Source organism: Hemicordylus capensis, chromosome 1 (assembly GCF_027244095.1).
Source record: "Hemicordylus capensis ecotype Gifberg chromosome 1, rHemCap1.1.pri, whole genome shotgun sequence".
Taxonomy (NCBI): Eukaryota; Metazoa; Chordata; class Lepidosauria; order Squamata; family Cordylidae; genus Hemicordylus; species Hemicordylus capensis.
Window position 1 is genome coordinate 136,117,732 of NC_069657.1, and position 16,712 is coordinate 136,134,443.

At 44.2% G+C, this 16,712-nt stretch overlaps 1 protein-coding gene across 13 annotated transcripts in view; it reads left to right on the top strand.

The window, feature by feature from the left end:
• Positions 1-16,712, top strand: part of PPP6R3 (protein phosphatase 6 regulatory subunit 3) — a 177,534-nt gene that overhangs the window by 74,165 nt on the left and 86,657 nt on the right. For all 13 annotated transcript variants that reach the window (XM_053261811.1, XM_053261821.1, XM_053261801.1 and 10 more), the window contains 4 exons: positions 426-612; positions 6,879-7,016; positions 12,388-12,453; positions 12,739-12,851. In XM_053261811.1, coding sequence (XP_053117786.1) covers positions 426-612; positions 6,879-7,016; positions 12,388-12,453; positions 12,739-12,851 — 504 coding nt within the window. The remainder of the gene's footprint in view (positions 1-425; positions 613-6,878; positions 7,017-12,387; positions 12,454-12,738; positions 12,852-16,712) is intronic.

The window sequence follows — 16,712 nt, forward strand, 5'->3', positions numbered from 1 at the left end:
AATAATTACCTTTGGGTTTTTAAAACATATGCAAATCTTTTTTAAAAGAGAGGGTGGGCAGACAAATAATCCAGGCATGTAACATAATTAAAAATCAAATTGAATACTTATCCAGCACAACCCCGTTGAAATGATGCATACAGATAAAAGAAACTAGTGAACCTGCATGCGTGGTAAAAGTTGTGTGTCATTCAATTTTGTATTGAAAAGCCAGTAGGTTGCAACATATCAAGGGTTGCTGTCTGCTTTAGTTATAAAGACTTGTAGGTTTCTGTTGAACTTTCCCAAGCGAAATTTTCATTACACAAAATCAACTACATATGAAGACATGTTGAACACTGTCAGATAAAGTACTTTTGCTAATAGAAATTTGTTAGACTAACTTTGACATCATTATTTCAGTAAAGTAAATTTTTCTCTTCTAGGTACCCAAACATATCTTGTGAACTGCTTACATCAGATGTTTCACAGATTAATGATAGACTGGGAGAAGAAGAATCATTACTAACAAAACTGTACAGTTTTCTTTTAAATGAACCCCCTCTAAACCCGTTACTGGCCAGTTTCTTCAGCAAGGTGCTAAGTATTCTTATTAGCAGAAAACCAGAACAGGTAACCACTTAATAATTGTATCTCTTTGAAGCTATGTGCTTAAACAGCTATCCAACATAATATTTTTCAGTAGACCACTATATTTGGAAAAGCAGTAGATTTGGTTTTAAAGGGAAATTAAATGTACAAGAGACCTTTGTTTATCCCTGGACTCGCGGATTGCAGTTTTGCATATCCACGGTGGGGGCCTTAGACCCAGTTTCTTTATTTGTGGGTAGAAAGATAGGCAACATTCACTTATCTGCGGTTCATGAGTGGCCACAAATGACTTCCAGTGTCATTTCCGGCTGCCATTTTGCAGTGTGGAGCCATTTTGTGATTAAAAAAAAATTCAGAGGACTTGGGGTTTTTGTGGGGACCTTGCTAGAGACCTGGAGAGTAAAGTATTATGCTTTATTCCTCTTATTTTGGGTGCGCAGGGGCTTTTTTAGCTTAAGAAACCTAACCCCTGGATTCCCATAGGGGTAAGGTATCTTTCTTCACAGCTTCTGTATCATGGTTTCAGGCAAGGACAGACATCATGCAAATAAAGGCGGCCTCCTGTAGGTGCACTTATTTCAACATAATGATGTAAATATAGATTAAAGAATACTTTGTTTAAATGATTACAATTGTATAATTTAGGATGAGGAGAGGAAGTCAGGCAGTGAACTGCCAAGCAGCCTGAGAGAAAAGGCAGAAGGAGCAGTAGGGCTTCTAGGACCATGTGGGAAATCTGCAAAAGTGGTGGCTGAATCAACCCATGCCCATGATGGTCCGGTGCTGTTGAAAGACAGGGGCTGAGAGATGGAGTTAGAAGGAAACAGCCTGACCCCAAGGAAATGAACAGCCTGAGAGGACAAGGGGTGATAGAATATCCCTCTCCAAATCGAGGCCATTACTAAACATTTAAAGAAATATAGTATGGTAACACTAATACTTAGCCACTTTACTGTTCTGTATCTTACGCCCTTCAACCCAAATTTAAATAAATGTTTTGAGGATCGGGGGAATCTACCAGGACTGTAAGATCTTCAGAGGCCCTCTTCCAAGTGCCCCTGCCAAACAAGGTGAGGTGGGTGGCTACTAGAGAGAGGGCTTTATTGGTAGTTGCATCCCGTTTATGGTATAGCTTCCCCAGTGAAGTTTGCCTAGCTTTATCACTTTGTTTTTTTAGATGCCAGGTGAAGACCTTTTTTGTTCTTTAAATTTTGATTTTTAAATCTGATTTTAAAGTTTTTAAAATTGCTTTGGGTATTTTGTTATGATTTATTGTGCTGTGTGTTTTTATTTCATGTTTTAATGCTGTGTTGTAAGCTGCCCAGAGAACAATTTGGTCTGGCTAACAAAGTTCATCATCATCATCATCATCATCTTGTGGATCATAGTTATTGTTTGCCCTCTGAAACTTATCTTTCTTTCTGAAACTCACTTCAGAATTGCACAGTTCTATTTATTTGATTTATATACCGCCTGACTGCAGAGGCTCCAGGTGGTTCACAAAGACAAACAAGACTAATTAATAAAACCAGATTTTTTTTTATTTTTTTAAATCTAACACATTCAGAAATTACAGCAATTAAAAATTTAAAACATTTGATTACTAAAAGTCTGGCTAAAAAGTCTTACGGGCTCTTTTGAAGGCTGGTAAAGCCACTTAATGGCGCAGCGGGGACACGGCTTGACTACCAAGCGAGAGGTTGCTGGTTCGAATCCCCACTGGTATGTTTCCCAGACTATGGGAAACACCTATATAGGGCAGCTGTGATACAGGAAGCTGCTGAAAGGCGTGATCTCATACTGTGTGGGAGATGGCAATGGTAAATCTCTCCTGTATTCTACCAAAGACAGCCACAGGGCTCTGTGGTCACCAGGAGTCGACAATGACTCAACAGCACACTTTACCTTTAAAGATGTTAAACTATGAATGTCTATAGGGTGTGCATTCCACAGCTTAAGTGCAACTACAGAGAAGGCCCACTTCCGAGTCAGACAAGCTGGCAGTATGTGGAGATGGACCTCTCTCAGTCACAATGTGCGGTGGGGATTATGCAGAAGGAGGTGCTCTCCCAGGTAACCCAGTCCTAAGCCATTAAGGGCTTTAAAGGTAATTACCAGCACTTTGTATTTTGCCCGGAAACCTGTTGGCAGCTAATGCAATTGCATTAAAACAGGTTTAATATGGTCTCTCCAAGACATCCAGAGACAAGTCCGCATTCAAAACTGCATTTTGAATCAAGTGAAGTTTCTGAAACCACATACAAAGGCAGCCCCATGTAGAGTGCATTGCTGTAGTGAAGTCTAGAGGTTACCAGAGAGTGCACCACAGTTCTGAGGTCATTATTCTCAAGGAATGGATGCAGCTGTCATATCAAACAAAGTTGATAGAAAATGCTCCTGGCCATAGCCTCAACCTGAGAAACCAGAGTGAGGCCTGGGTCCCGAAGCACTCCCAAGCTATGTACCTGTTCCTTTGCGGAGAGCGCAACCCCATCCAGAACAGGGAGATCTATCATGTCCCTCTAAATATGATCCCTCACCATGGGTACCTCTGTCTTGGTTGGATTCAGTTTCAATTTATTTATTCATTCAATTTCTTATTCATTCAATTTCTACACCCTCACCCCTCATTATTATCCCTCATCCAGTCCATTACTGCCTGTTGGCAGGCATTTAGGGTGGCTATGCCATTTCATGATGATGATGTCATCATGGAGAAATAGATTTGGGTGTCGTCAGCATTTTAATAACACGCCACTCCAAATCTCCTGATGATCTAGCCCAGCCATTTGATGTAGATGTTAAAAAGCATTGGAAACAGGATGGGGCCCTGAGCTCTCATTTCTGAGAGCAACTATCTCCAAGCGACACCATCTGGAATCTACTAGAGAGATTGGAACCGGACTACTGCCACCTATTTCCAAATCCCCCAAGCAATTCAGAAGGATCCCATGGTCGATAGTATCGAAAGCCACAAAAAGGTCCAAAGGAACTAACACACCCCCTCTGTCCATTCCTTGGTATTGATCATCCGTCAGGCCGACCAAGGCTATCTCCACCCCATAGCCTGCTCTAAAGCCAGTTTGAAATGGATCTAAATAATCAGTATAATCCAAAACTGCCTCGAGTTGATCAGCCACAACCCTCTGTTACCTTGCCCACCCAAGGAAGGTTGAAGACTGGCCTAGAGTTATCCATCACTGAGGGCTCTATGGCAGGCTTCTTAAGCAAAGGTCTCACAATTGCCTTCTTCAAACATGGAGGCATCCTGCCCTCCCTCAGCAAGGCATTTATGATGTCAGCTAGGCCATCTCTAACAACCTCCCTACTACATGTTATAAGCCATATGTGTGCGGAATGAATTTTGTTCTGGGTGGAAGTATCAAGGCAGTGTGTGTGCACATGCATTCAGAATGGGGCCTTTCTGATTCAGCCTGAGCAGGATCTTAAATTAACTGAATGGACATAAAAAATCCTTGTGAGTGCATGTATGTACACATGCCTTAGAGGGAACACTGGCCCATAGTTGTCATGGCTGCTATGAACTTCCAAGCTGCACCAGGCAAGCCGGGCCTGAAGTGAACACTGAAGTCACCCAACACCCAAAGCCTCCAGTACCAACTCCGCAACCAGCTCCATCAGCTCAGTTAGGGACTCCATTGGGCAACAGGGTGCTCGGTTCACCAATAGAATCCCCATTCTATAGAGTCCCCAGGCCAAAATACACACACTCAATATGGTCCAACTGTCTCGCAGGGATCCTGGTAAGGGAGATGTTATTCTGATGGATCACAGCCACTCCACCCTACCTCATTCCCATAACCTGCTCCACAACGTGAGTACCTTTTAAGGAGGTGCTGAGCCCATACTGGGCCACTAGTCGTCCTCCAACCAGGTTTTTTATACAAGCCAAGTCTGTGCCCTCATCCATGATCAAATCATAGATGATTCCGGTCTTATTTTGAACTGACCTGGCATTGCAAAGGAGCAAAGTCAGGTTCTGAGGGTGGATGGAGCTGCTCACCAAGGCCTGAGAGCTGACAGGACAGCCAGAAGGGGAAACAGCTATTAAATTTCTAGTCTCCCCCTGTAGGCCTGCTGACCTGCCAATACCAAATCTTCTATTCCCCACCACTACTGTAATAGCTGCTCCAGAACTCCCAGAAGCACCCCCAATTATCCCACCTATACCAGAGCCCTGACACATAGATGTAAAAGACCCGGCACATAGCTGTAAATAGCCGGGCAATACAGAGAAGTTGGCACTATAAGGAAGGAGTCCAAGAGAGTTAATAGGCCTCAGTCCTGGCCCCAAAGGCTGTCTGTCTGCAGGTAGCCCACACTGGTGGCTGCTCCTCCAGCACAGCCTTCCTTCTTTTAAGGCCCGAAAAGTTGGAAAAGCCCCTTCAGCTATCACACTCAGTCAACAGGGTGGTGCACCTACTCGGTATTAGAGCAATTAGGAAGGACCAGCAACCAAGGGGTGAGAGAAGGCCCTGATAGAGCCTAGAGCCAGCCTGCTCACTCCCACTGTCCCGCAAAGAAGAGTGGGGAGAGGGAGATGGAATGCATACAGGAGTCCCTCAGCATCTCTTGCAGTCTTTCTTGTACAGTGTATAGTATAAGTACAACTGCAGTTGTACATGGATTAGGATTAGAATGACAAACTTGTGGACCATGCAAGCAATAGCTGTGGTATTACTTTAAAGGAGAAAGTAGTCCCAAATTGTATTCTACCCTGACTGCTTTTCAGCAGGCGGAGATGAGAAACTCGAAGGATGCCAACCTCTGGACCTAAGGAGCTCCTGTGAATTTACTACAATTCACAGAATTGCTATGTTGTTGGCTACCATAGTTTACAGGCATGCAGATCTCCCTGCTTGCCTGCCTACGAAAGCTTTTCTGTCAAACAGGGTTAAGCACTGTTGTGGATGGTTGATCTGTCTCATGGATGATTTAAATCACTTCACAGAAGGACTCAATTTTAATGATTTAAATCACTGGTCAGGAAGAGTCTATTTAATCATCATTTTCTAGTAAAAATATATACTTGTCTAATATAACCCTAATTCATATTCAGGGATAGATAAAAGTTTCATTCACTATAATAGATGCATACATCTCATGTTTCATTTGGGCAACCAGGCCTTGCATTTTGTCGTTGCACTGTTTGAACTTCCTGTCTGTGGATGAGATAGGAAAGTTGCACATGTTCCTGTCTCATCCACAGGTGCAGGAACTTCATTAAAATATTCTCAAATGGGATATCTTTTATGTCCTGCTGTCATGATAGACGTTTCTCTTCTACAATGGAGGATACATTCGGAAAACGTTTCCTCAAGACTGCACGAATACATTTTGTTCACTTTTGGCATCACTTTCTGTTTCCCCTCCCCTATCCCTTGCATTTATATCCAGTTTCCTTCTGCTTGCTCAGATCTACGCCATTCCCCCAAATCCTTCATTCATTGGCCTTTAGCCCGATTCACACATTATGCAGTACAAATGTAGATATCTGTACACTTGTACACATGTTTATGTGAATGATGTAATGGTCAAGTTACGCTGTTGAGTTGGTGTCAACTCCTGGCAACCACAGAGCCATGTGGTTGTCTTCGGTAGAATACAGGAGGGGTTTACCATTGCCATCTGCACAGCATGAGATTATGCCTTCCTATATTGCTGCTGCCTGATATAAGTGTTTCCCATAGTCTGGGAAACATACCAGCAGGGAGTCGAACCAGCAACCTCTTGCTCGCTACTTCCCCATTAGGTGGCGTGAATGACTGTACCTGTGTTCATTTTAGAAGTGAACCTGGATAAAGGTCCTTTAAATGCATAGTACAGATAGGAAGTGTACTTCAGTACCTGCGTTCAACATAACACATGAATGACCGACCTGTGTACAGATCTGTTCTTATGTACTCTAAACACTTGTTGCACAAGTGTTGAACATAATGTACAAGTGGGCCTAATGTCTTTGAACTTTGAAAGAGAAGCAAGGGCTTGACTGTGTGTGTGCTGCATGAATACCACCTGCAAAATAGGATTGATCCGGTCTGTTCTTTCATCTCCATACACTGCTGATAACATGTTCACAGAATATAATTTGAAGTAATAATTAGCATTCATAATGAGTTCTTTGACCTAGGTTTGTGTGTTTATACATTTTTTAAAAATCATTTTTTATCAACCCTGATCTATCTTGACAGACCTTGCTAGTTTTACTCCAATACTATGCAGTTTGCTTTAAAATATAAAACTCATATATGTGATTCCCCCCGCAGATTGTGGATTTCTTAAAGAAAAAGCATGATTTTGTAGACCTCATTATAAAGCACATAGGGACCTCTGCTATTATGGACTTGTTGCTCAGGCTGCTGACATGCATAGAACCTCCACAGCCGAGGCAAGAAGTATTAAATGTGAGTAACCTTTTATTGCCTGTAAAGTTATCTATAAGAACTAAGTTAAATGGCTTTTCTTAAGCCTTAATTGTAACCTACTATTACTACTTTTCAACCAAACGTTCACACAGTGGTTTACACAAAAAAAGAAATGATAGCCCCTGTCCTAAAAAGGGCTTGCATTCTAACAATAATCACAAAATAGACACCAACAATAGCTACTGTGCTGGAGTTGGATAGGGAGAGTTGCTCTCCTCCTGCTAAGTATAAGGGAGTTAACACTTGAAAAGGTGCCTCTTTGCTCAATTAGCATGAGTCTCATAACTAGTGAGGTAATTTTGGAATTGCATCCATAGAAAGAGAGACAGGAATATTTCTCTTACAAAGACCACCAGCTCCTGCACAGCCCTCAGGAAACCTGCTTGTACCAGCCCCTTAAATAAAGTGTCTAAACTATGGATAAGTTTAGTTCTTCTTCGTGGTCTGTGTGCATCACACTTGGGTTATGCACTTGCACAGAGACCAGAATCCAGAACATTCCAAAGCTTTACCATAAAAGGAAAAAAGAGCAGGAAAACCGGCTCCCTCTGTAGGAAAATACCCCATTCTTCCTTAGTCTTTCGTTGATGGCCACTGGAGCAGGACCTTGAATTGTTCCTTGGCTTTAACCCGACGAATAAACTGGCCATATTACTTTATCTGTTTTCTTCTCCTCTTTGCTTAATTATTTTAGGACTTCTGCCTATTCATTTTGCCCCCACTCCCACCCTGGGCCTTTTAGGCTGGCAGGCTTTTTTATTACTTCATGGCTACAGCAGCGAAAGCTACTTTCAAAAGGTGTATAGACAGTGCTGCTACTATACCCACTTCAGATGGGCATTCTAAGTGCCTCCCATGCCTTCGGGAAATGCGTTGTGTAGACTTGTGCCCTATCTGCCAAGGCTTTATGAAGCAGGCCAGATGAAACTGCTTCCTGCTTGAGGGCCCTCCTCTGGGAAAAGGCCCTTCAAGAGAGAATCTCTGTGGCTGGTAGCAACCCCCTAAAAGCCTCAGTTACCTTGGCTGCTAGGAGGGGTTTAATGGGGAGCATTGAGATGCAGTCACAGCTGCCGGAAGCCTTTTGCTCTGCTGCTGAGTGTGGGATTGAAGCCCCCCTATGCCTGCTTTGCCACCGGAATTGATGCCCACTTGCTCAGCAGCCACTTGCTGTGCCCCCTTCGGGCTCAAGACTGGCCCCAATGAGCTCTACATTGACCACGGGAACTGGGCTGATATTGGGCGCTGCTTCCCTATCGGGCCTGAGACCAGCTCCTACTCCGAGAGATCCTCAGCTCTTCCTCAGTAGCATCTGAGTGGTGGCAATCATACACAATGTTTATCAAATAGAGTTCAGCAACGTTTCACCTTTTTCAGGAGTAAGGCGCATGATGCCTTCCCCTCATCAGAAGAGATACAATTTCTCCTGCAGAAAGGGGCCATAGAAGAGGTGCATGTGGACTTCCTCAGGGGTTTTTACTCAAGATAGTTTACAATCCTGAAATGGGATGGGGGATTGAGGCCAATCCTGGACCTCCAAAATGTAAGCACGTTTGTAATCTACCAATGTTTTTGCATGGTCATTATCCCCACCATTCTGCGTCTGTTGCAGAAAAACATTTGGTTTGTGTCTATAGACCTGAAGGATGCATATTTACATCTTGCGATAGCGCCCCATCATTAAAACTCTCTCAAGTTCCAGGTGGCCGACGACACCTACCAATACAGGGTCCTCCCATTTGGACTGGTGTCGGCACCTTGTGTTTTTACAAAATGTGTGGTGGTGGTGGCTGCGCACCTTCAGCTTCAGGGCATGGTAGTCTTCCTGTACATAGACTGGCTGCTGGTAACAGCTTCCCTCTATTGTCTTGTGCACCATACTCAACTCACCCTACGACTGCTGAACTCCCTCGGATTACAGGTGAATTGAGTGAAATCTTCTCTCAAGCCTTCCCACATCCTAGAGTTTCTGGGTACCTTGTTGGACTCCACAAGAGGAAGGGTCTATCTAGCTGCCCACAGAATAACAGTCTCAGAAATGCAGCGCTGATGTTCTGCCAATACCAAAGTCACAAAGCATGTTTCATACAAACAGGTCTGATGGCCTCTACCACCACCACCATTCCTGTGACATATATTTCTACATGTGCCTCTTGCAGGCATGGTTTTTAGACCATTTCAAGCTTCATTGTCAACATTAAGGAGTGTCTGTGGCCTCCATGGAGACTTTGTTCAGGAGTGCGCTGGTGTACAGTCATCGAACATTTGTCCAGGGGCGTGACATTCCACTAGCGTACGCCCCCCATTGCGGACTATAACAGACTATCCCCAACATCCAACTCAAGCTGGTAAGCCCCCTGCTAGCAATCTTTCACGCTCAGAGGGCATTCTGCACCTGGATCAAAAGGGAACCAGTATTGATACTAATGGACAACACAATGGCCCGGTTCTATCTGAACATGCAAGCTAGCATGGCATCTTGGACTCTGATGAAGCTAGCTCTGCACATATGGTCGTGGTGTGCAGACTGGGGGATCTGGCCCTTCACGTTCCACATAGAAGGTGCCTCCAATACTTCAGCAGCTGCCCTCAACCCTCAAGACATCCAATCCCATGAGTGGTCCCTGGACCGCATGACATTGTCCCAGGTGTTTCTCAGGTGGGGTTATCCACCACAGACCTGTTTGCGACATCGGTCAAAGCTAGCTAGTTCTTTCTCATTTAATGTCTCGCCCATTTGAGCTGATGGCCGCTTTGAACCTTAAGTGCTGTCATTGAAAACTACATTCCTGGTAGCTATTTGCTCAGCTTGAAGGGTTAGTGAACTTCAAGTCCTTTGCTGTGACTCACCTTATTTGACTTTCCACAAGGATAGGGTGGTGCTACGATCTGACTCTGCCGAAGGTGGTGATGCAGTTTCATATGACTCGGGAACTGTGCCTACCTGTCTTCTTTCCTTGCCCTATGTTGGAAAGGGACAGCGCATACCATTCTCTGCATGTGCATAAGGCTTTGGCCTTTTATGTGGACAGGACAAGGCTTTTCAGAAAATCAAGTAGGCTATTTGTGAGCTATGCATGCTCCTCCAAGAGATTGCCGATACCAGCTCAAAGACTCTCGGCTTGGGTGGCGGAGGCTATCTCTTTAGCTTATCTAATGGTGAAGCAGCCACTGACACACCCTATTCGGGCACACTCCATGAGAGCCATGGTGACTTCCATGGCATTTTGTAGAGGCATTCCTTTGGAAGAAATCTGCAGGGTGGCGACTCGGTCAAGACAGTCTGCTTTCATCCGCCCTGATGCTTTTGATGTCCGGTCCTGAGCACAGACAGCGTTTGGGGCTTTGGTTCTCCAGTCTGTCTCCCAATAAACTGCTCCCTCCTTCCAGGTAGGAAAGCTTGCTATTATCCCAAGTGTGACACACAGAGACCACGAAGGAGGAGGGCTGGTTTCCTACCTGTAACTGTAGTTCTTTGAGTGGTCTTCTGTGCATGCATACTTCCCACTCAGCTTCCCCACAACAGCCTATCGGGGTCTTTCTCAGATCCTTGATTGGTTGCAGTGGTCTCCTAGACTGAGGAGGTATGGGGTATGTTCCTACAGAGGGAGCTGGTTTTCCTGCTCTTTTTTCCTTTTATGGTAAAGCTTTGGAATGTTGCGGATTCTGGTCTTTGCGCAAGTGCATAACCTAAGTGTGAACCACTCAAATAACTACACTTACAGCTAGGAAACCTGCCCTTTTAGCTGCTGTCACATTTTCCCTGTGACAATGTTTGATTGTTAGGGCACAGATGTAATGGTCCTAAGTGTTGCTGAGCATCACATGATATCTGAACATACATTTCAGAAGCATGGATTACAGTGATCAAGACACTGACATTAGACAAATTGCTTGTGCTATAGGATACGGTGTGTGTAATGCACTTCCTGGTTTACATGCTTTCACTGGCTGCAATACAGTCAGTGTGTCTGCTGGTTATAACAAACTTTCTGCATGTAGACTTGTATGGGATAGCCCAGAATTTCAGATGACATTTGCACAACTTGGAGAGAAAGTAGATCTGTCATCAGAACTCTTTTGATATCTTGAACATTTCACATGTCATTTGTATGGCTCTAAGAACATAGCAGACGTAAATGAACAATGTTATATAGTCTTTGGTACAAAAAGGGTATAGTAGAATCACATCAACTGCCACAGCTCCCTGCAACAGCATATTTGCTGTGCTAATTTGGACAGTTTTATGTGGAAAAATTGCTTGACCAAGTTTCCAGAAATTCCCAGTCCAGGCAGCTATGGATGGAAGATGGCAGAGGTACTTACTATTCAGGGGATGATTGGGAAACCAGTGCCTGATTTTTGAACTGTTGTATTGCAGGTGCAAACACTCTTGTGCTGTGCTCTCTTGTATTTGTGTAAAGAATGATTTGACATGCACAGCAATGTGCCCCGTAGAGTAGTGTGACAACCAAGCTGCAGAAGATGAGGATGACTTTGAAACAGTCCTAAGTCAGAAGATGTTGACTTTTATGATTAGCTAAAATAACTTAACTTGAAAATTTGACTTGAAAAAGTTTCATACAAATTTCTACAGAAATATTATGATTTTTCAGTGTGTTCTGTAGACTAATGCTTTCAAAATACTAATAAAATTATTTTTGCCATGGGAAAACTTCTTCATGTTTAGCTGTTGGTCTGTTACTTCAGATAGAAAATGTTGGATTAGTACAGCAAACCCTCGCTATACGTGGATCCAGCATCTGCAGTTTCATATATCTGTAATCGGATAGTTGACCTCGGTATACGGAGAAGGGGGACAGAAAAAGGGTTAATTCCACAGTTTGTGGGTGGCCAGAAATGAATTCGGAAGTCTCTTCTGGTTGCCATTTTCTGGCTCGTTCATTTAAAACAGCAGCAACAACAGAAAAACCAGGATTTTTCACTGAAGTTCAGGGAAGGGGTGTTTTGGGGGGTGGGTGGGGCATCCTTGGGCTCCTGAAGGCCCGTGAAGCAGAGTAGGGCACTTTATTTAGCACATTTTCACAGGGGATTTTGGCACCTTTTTGCTTTAAAAAAAAAAAAAGTCTGGGAACCTAACCCCCATGATCCCATAGGCTCAATGCTTCATTATCCATTATTTCGTTACCTACGAAATATGTGGGAACAGAACTCCCATGGATAATGAGGTCCACCTGCAAGTTGTTTGGCCACTATATGGTTGCTGTTGCTTATTTTGCATTTTAAAACGATTTTTTACACAATAAGGTGGTTTTTTGGATATGTTATGCATTTATCTGTCCAATTTTGTAGTATGTAAGGTTTTTAAACATTTTACTACATGTCTCCACAGTGGTTAAACGAAGAGAGAATTATTCAGCGGCTTGTGGAAATTGTGCATCCTTCTCAAGAGGAAGATGTAAGGAATAAATTTCTCAGTTCATGTATTTTATGGGACAGTTTAAATGTTTATGTATTTAGGCATTACCTGCAAAATGTATATATTTAAGTTTTTAAAAATCAGAGTGTGGGTCCTGTAACCCATAGGTTACATACAGGAGGGGATATTGCCTCAATATTTGAAGCATAATTAATATTCATAATTTGCTGCCTTATAGGGAATGAATGAATCTAATTTCTGGTGCTAAATACGAACTAATATTGTTCTTTTAACTCTAAGCTGTGCTATGCTTGTGTTCTTCAGAGACATTCGAATGCATCCCAGTCACTCTGTGAAATTATCCGCCTCAGTAGAGATCAGATGCTACAAGTACAGAACAGTTCAGAACCAGATCCACTACTTGCAACACTAGAAAAGTAGGTTGATATAATGTTATCTAGGGTCTTATAGATGTGTTTATAAAATATATGGTTTCTGTGCTTTTTGAAATAATTTTGAATATATAGGAAGAGCAATAACTTAAATTGAAGCTCTAAACTATAGTAGAACATCCTCTCCATGTAAGTTTAACAAAGTCTAGAGCAAATAAAAACTATATATTTAACAAAATCATTTTACTTCAGATGCACACTGTGACCTGCTCTACTGTCTGTGCTCAGTCTAATAACTTACACATCTGTTTGGCTGATAATATTCAAAAGATTGTCCTTGGGGAGAACTGGGATGAGTTGCAAAGGTGACCAAATTGATATTAAGGAAACAGTTTTTTGTCAGCAGCAATTAAATATACAATCATATACGCCTTGCCATGTATGCATATTAAAACCTGCACCATACACTTGTAAATGGGTCACAAGTGAATTTTACACCTGATTAGTCTGATTGTAGCACACAAGTGACGCTTTTTGTAGGCTACTTTGGTGGAGTTCGTGGAGTGGGTGAGGCAGGACCTGGAAAAGAGTTAATCTTGCAAGATTGTTGCTTTTAGATGCTGCTTTTGAGCACTAGAAGGAAGTTGCTGGGGCTTATTGTTTGTGCACAATGGGTAATGAATTGCGTCTAAGGCCTAAATGTTCATATTAGATGAGGCCTTCTCAGCTGCTGGGGTCAAGGACATCTCTATGTGGGTTATCCTCCCCCACGTGCTCCAGGGTAGGACTATGCTAATTAACTAGAAGAATGCCTATATAGCCTGGGGAGGATGACTGTCCCAGTTCTTCCAGTCCTGCCGTGCTCCAGGCAGCTCTGCTTTCATTCAGTCTTCTGTATCTTCAAATTGTCCTTTCCTTTAGCCTTTTTCCCTTCCTCTCCTCTCCTCATCTTTTCCCCTTTTAATAAAAAATAAAATAAAAAGAGGGAGAAACCCTTCCTCCTGTTCTTCTCCCTCCCTCCCTCCCTCCCCACGTCCACCCTGTCCTCGTATGGAGCACTCAGGGTGGACGCCGAATGTTCTTGTGCCCAAAGGAAAAGAACATAAAGGATTTTCCTCGTCCACGAGGGCAGCAGGCTCTCCTCCATCACTCCGGGCGATGCCGACTGCAAAATCACCGCCCACACAAGCCCAAGATGCCGAAGCATGCTCTCTCCCATCTTCAGGCTCTGAAACACATAGCCCAGCGAGGTGCGAACAGAATCAGAGAGCCAGAAGCAGGAGAGCACACACAGCTTCCATCACTACTCTCCCTGAGGCTTCAACAAGCTACAAAAGCAAAACTAATTCGCCCGCCTCCATCTGCGAGTGATTTATGAGCCATGGTGGTGCAGGCATGCCTCTCCTGCTGCGCCCCCTGAAGAGGCTCTGGAGGAGCAAACGCTGTCTGCAGGAGGCCGCCCAAACTTCGGAGCAGCCCTTACAGCAGCATGCTCCAACTGATCAAGAGCAGAGTGAACTTCAGACGAAGGGGCAAGGGGCGCCAGCGGAAATGACTCCCAGGAACCAGTTAGACCCACCCCTGCTGAGCAACCCCTTCGCCCATGGGGCCCTCCAGTGTAGCCCCCCTCCATCCCCCCTTGCCCAGATACATACCGTCAGAATGGCAAGACTGGTTCAGATCCACAATTTCCGAATCTTTGCAAAATTTTAATGCACCTTCAAAAAGGTCCAAAAAATGAAAAGGCCATAGGAGGGACTATTCTTCTTTAGAGGACTCTCTCTCATCTGCCCCCCTCCACTGAAAAAATCTAAAGGTAAGAGAATACCTATCAGGTGTTCAAAATCAGGTAATTCTGGCATAACAAAGAGTTCAAACCATAAAAGCAGGGAGCCCCATTTAATCAGAGCTCTCAGGCCTTGATTCCTAAGACTCCCCAGCCTATTCACCCTACTAGGCCAACCAGGTCTGCCAGTTCCTCAAACCCTATCATTGTTCTGGTTGCAGACTCAGATGCTATACCAGATGGGGGGACGGAGCTAATCCTTATCTGGACACTATTCCCGATGAGGAGGGTGAATGGTCCCCAGCAGAGGAACTTGGTACTAACGCTGACCCGCAGCACCTATTCTTGCCAGATGACTTTAATGTTTTACTATCTAGAACTACTGCTACACTGGGGCTGCAACCTAAACCTAGAGCACCTTTCATATGAGGCAAGGCAACAACACCTGGGGCTTTTTAGTTTAGAAAAAAGACTGCGGGGAGACATGATAGAGGTCTATAAAATCATGCATGCTGTGGAGAAGGTGGATAGAGAGAAATTCTTCTCCCTCAACACAACATTAGAACCAGGGGTTATCCCATGAAATTGATTGCCAGGAAATCTAGGACCAACAAACGGAGGTACTTCTTCACACAACGCATAATCGACTTGTGGAATTCTCTGTCACGAGATGTGGTGACAGCCAACAACCTGGATGGCTTTAAGACAGGTTTGGATAACTTTATGGAGAAGAGGTTTATCATCGGCTATTAGTTGGAGGGCTGAGGACCACCTCCGGCCTCAAATACAGGATCCCTCTGAGTTCCAGTTGCGGGGGAGTGACAGCAGGAGAGAGGGCATGCCCTCTACTCCTGCCTGTGGCTTCCAGCAGCATCTGGTGGGCCACTGTGCGAAACAGGATTGTGGACTAAATGGGCCTTGGGCCTGATCCAGCAAGGCTGTTCTTATGTTCTCCATTTGCCATACCCCAGTCCCCTAGGGAGAACCTGGTGTTCCCAAAACCCAAGAGTAAAGATATGTTGTTGTTTATGTCTACCCCCTTTTCTGAGTCTATCAAACATGAATGACTTCTCCCGGCCTCCAATAGAAGTACTCTCATGGTGGCAAATTTCATGCATTTCAGCAGGAACCATCAGATATACTCAAGATGCCCCTGCTGACACACCAGTCATCCAACTGATGTCTGGTTCATTGCTCCCTAGAGATGCAGAGGTACCCCTTAAGGAACCCACTGACAAGAGGGCAGAATTTGCTTTTAAAAGGATACATGATAACTCTTCCCTGGCAACCAGGGCTTCTGCCTCAGCCTCCATGGTAGCCAGAGCGGCCCTTCTTTGGGTGGATGACTTGTTGCAAAATCCCCCCTCTGATCCTGCCAGGCTTGGATAACAGCTTGTTAAAATACAGAAGGCACAGGCTTTCATTGCTGATGCCACTCCAAACTCTTATCAGGTTTTTCTCTAGCTTCTTGGCCACATCAGTTGTGGGCAGAAGACATGTCTGGCTTAAAAGCTGGCAGGTGGGTTCTACCTCTAAAACTAACCTGTCAGCAGTTCCTTATGATGGGTCCAAACATTTTGGTGAGGAGGCTCAAGAACATTTTAGTGGATTCCAAAGAAGCGAAAAACTATGCCATCACTAAGTCACTAAGAAGCCTGAGAGGTTAGACAGGAAGCCATTTTTGTCCCTTTTGTGCCCTTAGATCACCCCCCCCACCCCCAAGGGGCAGAGACAGGGACTTTAGATGTCAGTGAGGAGCCTGCAGTTGCCAGTGCCCGTCCCACAGAGCCAGCTACCAAAACTGCCAACTCTTCTCCCAGCCAGCCAAGCAGAACAGACAGGTATGACTCTCAGCATACTTCCATACCTGGGAAAACTCCACCACAGAAAAATGGGACCTGAACATGGTGCAAGCAGGTTACAAGGTAGAATTAGATGCCAAAACAACCAACCACTTCCTTCCCACCTACCACTCTCACTCTATTATAAAACATTTAAGCCTCCAAGGAGAAATCCAACATCTCTTGGATATAGAAGCAATAGAGCTGGTCCCATCCCACCAACAGGAGTCAGGCATCTATTCTATCTTGTTCACTGTCCCCAAAAGGGACAGATCAAAA